Raw genomic sequence first — 11,583 nt, 5'->3', positions numbered from 1 at the left:
CACAGCACACAATCAAAGATGCCCACATAGGGGCTGGAGAGATGGCTCAGAGGTTAAGCTGCTACTCTCACAGAAGACTGGGGTTCAGTTCTTAACACCCACGTGGTGGCTCACAACTGTTAACAACTTCACTTCAGTTTATTGGGATCTGATGTCCTCTTCTGACCTCTGCAGACACTGCGTGCACTTACATTCCTGCAGACAAGGCACTCATACACATGAAATAAAGATATTTAAATCTTTAGGGAAATTCCCAGAGTGCGGAGGCTGGAAAGCTTGTTTCTGCTGGGGATGTGGTTCAGTTAGCAGGATGTTTGCCTAGCTTACAAAAGCCCCCCGGTTCTAGCATCAGCTTTATATGATCAGGTTTGGTGGCACACACCTGTATATCACTGGGAAGGTGGGCACAGGAGGAGCAGAAATTAAAAGTCATTCTTGGCTACATGGAGAGTTCTAGGCTAGCCCAAGATGCAGAAATCCTGTCTCAAAAATATTTTTTAATTAACAATGTATATATGCGTAGTAGTACTAAGCTATGCATTTAGAGTTAAGGTGGAAGCTATCACTTGATGTGCCTTTCATTGCTGGGAGCCAGCCTCCGCAGAGAAGAGGGTCTCGCATCTGGGATGTCAGGAAGGTGAAGTGAGCACATGAACACAGGGTTCTGTTGCACGCTGACAGGCCATCAGCTGCGGCAGTTTCCTCTTCTAACCTGAGCTGCAGACCTCAGTCTTGTATTGTGAATTTTCCACAAGGAAGATGATTCTTTATTCTTGCCATAGGTTAATCATTACCTGGGCAGAGCAGTTCACAGGACGTACAAAGATTCCTGAAATCAGAGCATCATCATTTGTCATGACACCCTCAGTTCCCAAGCCCCGTGCCAGCCACTACATTCTTAATTCTTAGCTGAGTTAATCATAAAACAATTTCTGAGGCTTTTACCTCAGAGGCTAACTACTTGCAATTACAGAAGCATAGCTGAGTGGGTTTTACTCCATTGTCGTACCTTTCCCATTGTTTGTCCTCACAATTCCAATTTTGATTTATAAGGCCATAGGCAGTCAGCCCTAAAAGCCCTAGGTTCCTCAGAAACTTTATTCATCATAGCCAAGTTCCTTTCTGTTTCAGTATAGCTCTTTTGCCAAGTTTTATAACCAGGTAAATAACAATTTCTGCATTTTTCCCAAATTTCCCCAATTCTTTCATTAGTCAGGTTTCCCCCCATGACCTTCTTTACAGCTTCAATGCCTGCCCGCTCTATCAGATCAGGAAGACTCATATTATCATACAGCACATCCATATTTTCAGAAGCCACTGGTGTGGAAGGAGAAAAACAACATGAAGAACAAGTGTACCAGAATTGCTATAACCCGAATTACCTGTAACATTGCCAAATGTGTGTGCAGACGCCATAGAAGCAGTTCTCTGGGCACGTACGTGTTTTCTCCATGGCCCTCAAGTAACACGTTCCTTTAGCTGCCACTGGATTGCCTGCAGGAAATTGCTTCCTGCTTCTCAGGAGCCACACTTGGAGGGGGCTATGCTTTCCCATCTCCAGCATTTAATCGCAATTAAAACAGAGCCCAGGTCTTTATTTACTAAGGAATATTCTATTTACAAGTGATCTTTATGCCATTTCATTGGAGAAAGCTCTTCTATGCTCAGTCAAGGGGACTTCATTGTTAAGACTGATACAAGGGATAAGACATGCTACAAGCCCCAGGAGACCCAGTCCAATCACTGTGCAGGAGACTTTAAACCAAAGATAAGAGCAAGAGACCAACTGTTTGGAGGGCATGAGCCAGGCATGAAAACTTTGAAGAGAAGCCCTCACCTACACGATGGGGAGGTCAGGCCACGGACACCATCCTGGCTGAGCAGGACTCAGGAGGCGGTGTCTTCAGAGCCCCAGAGCCGGGTTTCATCCGTGCAGCATCATCGTGTAGATCACTCCAGTACTGCATCCCCTTTCCAGCTGGGATAACTTAGCATCCTGGCCTTCGGAGGCATAGAGGGAAGACTGGATAAGGAAGGGAAAGTCATGCCAGCGGCAAGAGAGGTACGACATTCTCTTGCTCAACACAGAATGTAAGTATTAAGCCAGCAAAAGGATGCTTGGTGCATGACTGCATTTGCTTATGGTGAACCTTATGGGTTGCTTTGTTGTCTACAGAATCAAGAGCTTGAGTCCACGAACTTACAACTTCCCGTTTGCCATTACAGATGTCTTTTGTTCTGTTGAAGTGTCTTTGATCTCTGGTCTGTGCATACTGTAGTGTGGATTATGGCTTCACCGCTCTGATGCATTTCTAGTGGCTATGCTGGTATTTCCCAGTTTTAGAGCATTGAAAGATGTCTCTAAGTGAAATGGAAAAGATGAAGGATGCACCTCTTTAGAGTGTATGATGGGGCATAAGCTACATCAACAAAACAATATATTTCTGTTTTCTGATTTGCAGGGAGAACTCTGCACGCATGAGGATGAGGAAAGAGGAGGGAAGGACAAGCCTTTGGAGGCTGTGTCCTGATGTCCCAGAGATTGCCTCCCAGAGAAGCTTGTTAATGAGTGGGGTGCATGAAATGAAACACGGGACACAGGAAACTGCATTTCAATGGAAGCCTGGCTTTATAAGGGTCTGAAGGCCAGGCCTGGATAGAAGTAGACGATTGCAGGCAGAACCCAGCGAGAATCAGCTGATCCGGTTAAGTGCATGGTTCCAGGGCAGTAGGTATCCATATTACGGTTATCCACCCCTCCCCGTGAGTGTGGTTGTGTAAGCATTGGTGTGCATTCACAGAGACCAGAGGATGTCGGGGTCCCCACTGTCACTCTTCAGCTTACGTCTTACCACCGAGTCTTTCACTGAGTCTAGAGCTAGGGTGGCAATCAACCTTCTGTCTCCACTCTGCTTCCCTACCACCACTGTTCTTTTCATGTGTTGTAGCTGAAAAAGAAGGCGATACTGACATTGGATACTGACATTGGATTGGTAGAGGGCAGGGAGAGGGAAACCAGGATACAGCTGCATCGGGAGAGGCATTGGGACAGGAACTTAGAGCTGGTTGTAACTGTAAAGCCGGAAGTCCTTGGGAGCTCAGGCGTTCTGTGGGAAGAACTTGGCTTCACAGAGGATTCAGAGATGGCCTGAGCCCAAAGGATAGGGAAGTGTTATAGCTTGGGGCTATACCAGTGATTAACTAGAGGCGGCATGCCCACCTGCTCCATTTGGGAAAGATGTACCGGAAGAACCTCAAATAATATAGCTGGATTCATTCTGACCTTGTCTTTGGTTCATCTTCCTTTGTCATGGAAAAAGTTCTCTCAAACATGAGTAATTTCTCCATGGAATATAGCAATGGGATTACTTGTGCACATATTTATTCATGTCTGTCAACTGCATGTCACCCGAGACTAGTCAGAATCATCAAGTAAAGATGAGCGTCAGAGGTGCAGAGCCCACCCCAGTACTAGAAAACAATGAAGCACATGAGTCCAGGAAGGGCGTTTGCTCATTCTGATTGGGGAATGCAGCAGACATCCCAATGATTGTACAGACAGTCTCTCTCAAGTGTCTACATCTTCTACGAATCATTCCTCTTTCCTATTAAGGAAGAAAATACGAACATTAAAATGTCATAAATCACATAGGAAAATTCTACACATGTATAAAAGCAGCATTGTCCCAGGTTCAATTCCCAGCATCAAGCAAAACAAAACAAACCCAAAAAGTCATCTGTATCAGCTGGATGAGGTGTGTGGGGCACAGGCTTCTAATTCCAGCAACAGGGAAGCCGAGAGGGCGGGATTGCTGCATATGCAAGCCCAGCCTGGTCTACATAGCGGGTTCAGGACAGTAAGAACAACACAGACAGAACTTGTTTAGGACTCCACACAGCAGGTGGTACAGTGCTGCTGTGATAGCCTCCTCTGCAACTCTTGTCATTAGGAGTACGCCTTGGGAAATGTTGACCCACAGTGAACCTGCGTTCGGCAGATGCTTGCGTCCATTTCTCTTCCCGTAGAAACAATTTCCCCTGAGTACAGGCCTCTTTTTTAGTCATTAAAAGACTCAGATCTTTCCACAGCATATTTTCATCTTCATTTATGTGTGAGGTAGGCTTTGGTGAGTATGTAATTCCAGATTCTCGTGCCTGTCTAGCTTTAAGAAGTGGAAGATGCAGAAACATGTCACCACACCTGAAGTTAGGGACCTGACTTGGCCATGGAAGCCACATGCCTCTGCACAAGTCACTTCCCCTTGAACGTTCTTTTCTCACAGTTTTCTGGGGACATGGATTTTTACTATGCTCCTCACCTGTCTCCCAAACTCTATTTCCAATGAGCTTCATCAAGCAAAAACTGACTGACTTTTACTTTCGATGAAGTTGATTTAAAAATTTGTTCAAAACAAAGAAGGAGAAACTGGGATACAAACATTTAGAGATTTCATGGTCAGGGGTTCCCGTAGCTGATTTGTCTGTTGGTGACCACTTTCCCTTTATAACAACAGGGAAACATGGGTCACTGTTAACCAGGTCAACTCCTTGGGAGTGGGCAGTTATGGATGATGCTTGGGATGGGGGCTTTCTTGCTGCATTTGAGCTGAACAAAGAAGGATGGTGACATTTCTGTCCTGTAGTGGACTTCCTTCTGAAACTTAGAGTATGAAATGTGGGCTGTGGTGGGGTGGCTGAGTGGCTAGAAGCTTAGTCTGATGAATAGTATGCACAGCATAGAACATCCTCTTCAGGGATGTAGAAAGGCTGTTGTTCACCTAAGAAGGTGTTTATTGGTATCTGTCTGAAGTGTTGAGGGCCTCCCACAGGCTAGCCTCCCACTGTTTCCCCATGGGTTTCCAGGTTTAAGTCCCACTGTGACTCTCCAGGTCCCCATTTCTTGACATATTTCTTTCAAGTCTGACATTTTCTTCTCGAGAGCCATTAACTCTTACCATATAACTTCTGAATGCCTTCAATGTCGTCTTCTGTAAGTCCGAAGTCTTCTGTGTGACCATTTTCATAGGTAGGGTACATCACAGACCCAGGAACAGAAGAGTGACTCAGACCCAGAGAGTGGCCAAATTCGTGGGTGGCAGCATACAGGAAGTTCACGCCTGCAGCCAGAGAAGTGTACATAGTAAATATTAAAATAACTGTATAAAGGCCTGCAATTGTCACATCATAATGGAAGCAGGAGCCACCCCACCCCAGCATTCCTTAGCAACTGGCTTCTACTCTGGAACCGCTGACTTCCGGTTGCTGTGGTAAAACATCGTGCCCGAAAGCAACTTAAGGAAGAAAGAGTCCTGAAGAATCCACAAAGTCAGGGATAGAAACCGCAGGTGACAGAAAAAGGAATCTGCAGGTCAGAGTGCATCTATACATAGGAAGAACACACACACACACAGGGACAGAGAGGGAGAAAGGGTCAGAGTGGGAAGGAGAGAAAGACAGAGAGAACAAGCACAAGGTGAGGGCGCTCCATCAAAGCCCGCCTTCAGTGGCATGCTTCCCTAGAATGTTCCCGAACAACACCACCTACTGGACAGCAAGTGTTCAAATACTGGTGCCCTCAGGGACATTTCAGGTTCACACCAGAACAATAGTGAGAGCCTGAAGGAGTTCTTTAGAGAAGTGACCTAAGTTTAGGAACCTAATCCAGCCTCCCAGACAAGGAGCCAATGGGAGAGCAGAAGAAAGGCTACGGCAATTTATAAGGAAATCAGAATTCAAGGGAAGAATAATATGCTTTGCCAGAAGGCAAGAAGGGGAACTGGGAAAAGGTCAAAGATGCAGTCCCTTCAAATCTTTGTGTGTTGAGGCTTTTCTGGAGAAGGCATAACAAATGTGTTCTTGGGAGCCTGAGGTATGGGCACTGTGTTCACCACCTCAGGTTATCAAGGATGAATTAATTAATCCACTGCATATTATTACTGTTGGTTTTGCTTTTGTCGTCAGTTAGAAGCTGTTCTGTGTGGTCCCCAATGCTGAGAGAGCTAACTCATTGTTGTCGTCAGCTTTAGTTCTCGATAGCTTTGGCCAGGAGAGTGCAGTTAGTTGCTCTGGCTGCCCTCAGTTTACCCTTTAGGTTTATGACTAGTTTAGTGCCCAAGTCTTCTTCTGGTTAACTTTTTTATTATCTTATCATATTTCTTTATTTTTATTTAATGTGTGTGCGTGTGCATGAGCATGCATGTGTGTGCGTGCGTGTGTGCATGTGCACGTATGTGTGTGCATGCGTGTGTGCACATGTGCATGTGTTGTGTTTGTGTGTGTGCATGCGTGTGTGCATGAGTACATGTGTGTGTACATGTGCATGTGTTGTATGTGTGTGCATGTGTGTACATGCGTGTGTGTGCTCCCACAGCACACGTATGGAGGCCAGAGGACAATTTGTGAGAGTCAGTTCTCTCCCACTATGGGTTTCCACATACATCAGACACACACAAATTAAAAAAGAAGATATTAAATGAGATAAAACATTTAAAGCATGCACTACAGGAGTTGGCCCTTAAGGTGTCTCTAATTGTTATAATTAAAGCAATGATCAAAGTAAAATTGGGTGCAGGTCTGGGCTTTCTAGAAAGGATATGCAGTAGAAGAGACATAGGCCACTCTACCTGCACCATCACCATCCGTCCACTGTTCATCCCCATCAAAGTGGGCATCTCCTCCCAGGCCTGGCCCAGGCGCAAAGGCATGACCTAGAGTGTTTCCGGGCCCATCAAATGGGAAGCTGTCTCCGTGATCTGCAAGACAATGCCATGATTTCTGTTAACAGCCCAGGTTTTCTCCAGTTGTCTCATCTCTTCAGATCATACGGTTATGAAGGTTGGAGAGAGAAGCTGGTTTAGTTAGTTAAGCTCCTGGCACCAAGAGCCAATTTCACACACACAGGATGAGCTGTGAATCTGGTCCAGGTGTCTGTTATTAGATCCACTGCTCAGTACTGGTGACCACCATCTGTGGAAGGCTCACTGGAGTCAAGATCTTAAAACAGTGTGAATGTATGTGTGTGTGTATTTGTGTGTGTGTGATGCTGAGAACTGAAACCAAGGCCTCTCATACGTTAAACATGTTTCACCAATGACAGCCCTCTATAGTGCTCTTGGAAGGGTTTAAATCTTGAAAAGAGAACACTGACATAAATAGCAAAAGGCAGAACAGCACACAGACTTAGCCTGCAGAGCCATCCTTACCTCCCGTTGCGAAGCCAATCATGATGTCCGCAGGCCCCCACCTCACCCTCCTGAAGTTCAGTGGGATCTGCTTACTCCACATTCTGAGAGCCCTTGCCACAATTTGATCCACCGTGAGCTGTGGTAGGTCTGAAGGATAGGACATGATTCTGGCAGCACACAAGAAGACAGAGTTTGAGTTCTCAGGGAAAGGGTTTTATTGCCTCCATCAGAATGAGCCGAAGCGAGCCTCACCTGAAGGTGACTTTTCTGGACTGCCATTTTGGACTGCCTGGCATTAGTGAGTATTTCGCAACATCTGGCATGCCACACCTGGGTTTCTGCATTATTTCCATGGTACGGGGGGACAGCTTTCCAGTCATGGGCAGGCCAAAGAATTTCTGCATTTCCTTGAGTTTGACCTCTAGGCTGTTGCCTTCTTTTCTTTTCGAGTCATGAAGGTAGAATTTCCTAAGATAATTCTGGTAGATAGAGAGTAAAGGATCTTTTATTTGAAAATATGCATCTCTTTTACCCGCTGTTGTTGTGGATTTGAATAGTTCTTTGAAGACAGAGTCATTGTAGAGTTATGGAATAAAGTGAGTGTTTCCCAGTGAGGGAAATGGAATATTGACAAAAAAAAAAAAAACAAAAAAAACAAAAAACACTGCCTGCTGTTGCATAAGATGAAGAGAGGAATCCTTAGGGTCAGTGTATTCTCAATACACACCACCCACTTTCTATAGCTTGAACTAATTTTTAGAGGAGCAGGAAGTATCAGCATGACTTTGGGGAACACACCAAAGGCTCAGTTAGAGAAGAGCTTGTCTCAAAAACTTGAGAGCCCGAGTTTGATCCCTAGGCTTTGTGAAAAACTGGGTGCTTCTTTAACTCCAGTGCCAAGGAGGAAGAGGTAGGAAGATGATTAAAGACTCCACTATCAACTTCTAGCCTATACACACACACATACACACACACTCTTGCACTGTCTCTCACACGCACATGCATGCACACACACATATACATACACACAAATATATATACACATACACACATATACATACACACAAATGTATACACATACACACAAATATATACACACATACACACTCTTGCACTGTCTCTCTCACACACATGCATGCACACACATATACATACACACAAATATGCACACACATACATACACACATATACACACATGCATACAGAGAGCGAGCGAGCACTGGAGCACAAAGTTAAGACTATTAGGTATCATAGACCTTATGGGGAGATCTAAGTTTCCTTAGCCTCCTAAGGGCTGCTGCCATTTGGCTATTTACATTTCAGTAGTGAAGAAGCAATCATGTGATTGTTGTTTAACTAGTCTGAGTTAGTCATTCGGGAAGAAAGCACAGTTAACAGCATCCAAGTCTTTGTTCAGGTCCACAAGCTGAGTTGGTGGCAGATCTGTTTAGAATCTCCTTATCTGCAGTTCCTTTTCCCCTTTCCTCTTCCTCCCTTTGGACTCTTTTGCAGGTTAGCACACCCACTGGGAGGTGGTGGGATAAACCAGACACCCTCCCATACCTTCCCATAACAACATCTGAGAGTCTCCAGGTGTCCTGTGATGCAGTGGGAGACCTTCAGCCGACAGTGGAGAGGAAGAGCTGACAGCAGCTCACACAGGCACTGAAGACCCTTCCTAGGGGCAGCTGCACATTTGCTCCACATTTATTTCAACAAAACCTCATAACCACCCTGTAAAGCAGAGCTGGAACATTCACCTCTGATTTATATAAAGACACATGCTTAGAGAGGAGAAACAGCTGGCAGTGACCAACCAGGTGTTTGCCATCCACTTTGAGAGAAACTTCTTTAGGAAAAGCTACAGGCTCAGGGAGGGTGCAGCTGGAGGCTCAGGGTGGGTGCAGAAGGAGGCAGAAGGCTCAGGGAGGGTGCAGCAGGTGGTTCAGGGAGGGTGCCTGCTAGTGACTTGCTGTTAGTATCAGAGCAGTGGATATCCGTTTAGAAACCTCCCACAACTATGCATTTTACTGAAGTAAACTGGCCAACATTGTGCCCTCCTACTTGCTGCCAGTGACAGTGTCTCATTCAATACAACACATTCTTATTGTGCACTTACAATGAGCATGAACATGTTCTTTAAGACAAATAACAGACATGAGTCCCTTCAGGAGCGGTGGACTTCATGACAACACTCTCTGGAGGACAGGTCTGCACTCTTTTTTCTACTTTGGTTATTGATTTGAGATAGAATCTTGTTCTGTAGTACAGGCTATCGTGGAACTCACTGTGTAGCTCAGGCTGGCCTCAAATACATAACAATCTCCCTTCTATTGGACAATCTGTGTGCTAAGCAACAGGCCTAAACATGCCTGTAAGGGCATCCTGGAAAAAACTGGATCAAAACCCCTAAAATGCTATTTGGTAATGTGAGGGCAGCCATGATGATCTAAGTCCGGGCAGACAGGAAGTTCTTTACTTCCTCCACCTTTATCACCTGGGACTCTGGCCATCGACGAGTTTAAATGGAGTCTGGAGTCTCAATAATTTATCCTGAGACAAAGCCTGACAGGCCGAGATTATCCAAGATTATCCGACCCTCACCCAAGAGGAATTTCAAAGGAAATTCCTGGCATTCCAAGCCCTCTAGATAGAAACACCAGCCAGCACTTCACCAGGACAGCCCTAGACAAATGTCAGCCAATCAGGGGTCCTGAACCTCAGAGACCCCTCACCCCCACCTTTACTACTATAAAAACCCAATTCTAATCGAGCTCGGGGCTCTCCGGATATTCTAATACGTTGGACTTGCAGAGAGACCGAGTTTGCAAACTTGATTAAAATAAAGGCTCTTTGCTTTTATATATGGGACTCAGTCTTCTTTGTTGGCTTTTGTGGGGGCCCACGGATTTGATCATAACAGTAAGGGAAAAGCCAGTTAAATATTGGTGATTTCATGTGGTTGAGTCTAGTATATCAGTTAGGTCAAACTGAATGTGAAATATAATTCTATTTTCTTACATTTAAAGCTTACCAATCATTATCTGATTTTACCAAATGACATTTTATTCTTACTAATTACTGTACTTCTCAGTAATATATTTGAAGAAACACAATTTCTGAGCTAGCAAAGCTTCTCCTGGTGCCTGCCACGATTGGCAGAAGAATATGCATCAGGTGACTTTGAGTTCTCAGTACAGTGCTGGTGATCAAACGACATGCTGGACCCAGAGTTCCTTATGGTCTGCCCCACCAAGGGAGTTCCTATGGTCATGTCATTTGTCTGGTAGACTAATCCTGTGGGCATAACACAGATGCTGTTAGAATGTCTGTTGCACATGCAAGAAAGGCATACCTCTACTGGTGCTTTCTGACTGTCGATCTCTTCACTGTGAGGCCAGTATAGTTTATGAAAATAATTTCAAGTCGCAGTAAATAATAATACTAATACGTCCATTTCCCGAGCATGAATTATATTTCAAGTACTGTATTAAGAAGCTTATCCAGCTCCTCTTGCTGACAGTGTTGTTATACTCCTCCAGCTTCTGAATTGGAAAATTTAAGGTCAGAAATGAAATGACATTCTGAAGTCCACTTAGATTGCAGATTTAGAAGCTGGCACCCAATCAGAGTTCTGGGAGGCCCTGGAAGCCAGCTTGCATGACTCCTCACAGAAAACTACTCTGTTTTCTAGCTAGGAACGCTACACACGAATATCCACAGTCACACTAACACCAACCAGGAACGTTACAGAGTACACAGGAATATCCACGGTCACACTAACACCTACCAGGAGCGTCACAGTACACACGAATATTCACAGTCACACTAACGCCAACAAGGAGCATTACACACTACACAGGAATATCCATGGTCACTCTAACACCAACCAGGAGCGTTACACAGTACACAGGAACATCTACAGTCACACTAACACCAAAGGACAGATCATTCAGAAACACCCTTGCATGCTGACAGCAAGGCCAGAGAACCCGGGAGAGAGGACAGATACCTGGGCCTGTTCCCACTGCAGTGTGCTTACATCCCCAGCCTCCCGGGACAGTGGCAGGGCCAGGTGGCCTGGCAGCAGGCACACAGTCCAGAACAGGGCGAGCTGCATAGCTGGCATCAAAAGGCAATTGTTCTCCGATCTCCCAGTCGCTTTGATGTTTTCTGACAGGGGCCGGAGAAATTTATACGACTTCTTAACCCTGAGTGTTTAAACAGGTGACTCATCTGCATCCTTTCTTTCTTTTTAGAATGGATGTGTCATTTTCACTAGCAACAATGGTGAAGGATTATGTCCTTATGTTGGCAGGAGGAACACATGGCATTTATCTCTTAGAGGACCTCTCAGCCCTGCCGCCGTGTACAAACCCTGCCGCCGTGTACTGAATCC

At 45.2% G+C, this 11,583-nt stretch overlaps 1 protein-coding gene across 1 annotated transcript; it reads right to left on the bottom strand.

Moving 5' to 3' along the window:
* Window positions 1–3,365: 3,365 nt before the first annotated feature.
* On the bottom strand, window positions 3,366–11,363 carry Mmp7 (matrix metallopeptidase 7). Its single transcript, XM_050162224.1, has 6 exons — window positions 11,197–11,363; window positions 7,437–7,663; window positions 7,203–7,351; window positions 6,624–6,752; window positions 4,956–5,117; window positions 3,366–3,605 (listed from the first exon to the last, which is right to left on the bottom strand). Exons 1-6 carry the CDS (start codon window positions 11,311–11,313, stop codon window positions 3,586–3,588), a joined length of 804 nt encoding a protein of 267 aa, XP_050018181.1. The 5' UTR covers window positions 11,314–11,363; the 3' UTR covers window positions 3,366–3,585.
* Window positions 11,364–11,583: the final 220 nt, after the last annotated feature.

The sequence above is a fragment of the Alexandromys fortis genome, unplaced genomic scaffold (assembly GCF_014885135.2).
Source record: "Alexandromys fortis isolate MF-2015 unplaced genomic scaffold, M_Fortis_MF-2015_v1.1 scaffold_112, whole genome shotgun sequence".
Lineage (NCBI taxonomy): Eukaryota > Metazoa > Chordata > Mammalia > Rodentia > Cricetidae > Alexandromys > Alexandromys fortis.
This window is presented reverse-complemented; position numbering and strand designations above follow the sequence as displayed.

Excerpts from the sequence above, each read along its gene's own strand:
- Mmp7 (XM_050162224.1), bottom strand. The coding sequence starts at position 11,313 with ATGCCAGCTATGCAGCTCGCCCTGTTCTGGACTGTGTGCCTGCTGCCA. Across the intron at positions 7,664-11,196 it reads TGCAGTGGGAACAGGCCCAG|AATTATCTTAGGAAATTCTA; the intron begins GTATCTGTCCTC and ends TCTATCTACCAG. Across the intron at positions 6,753-7,202 it reads GATTGGCTTCGCAACGGGAG|ATCACGGAGACAGCTTCCCA; the intron begins GTAAGGATGGCT and ends ATTGTCTTGCAG.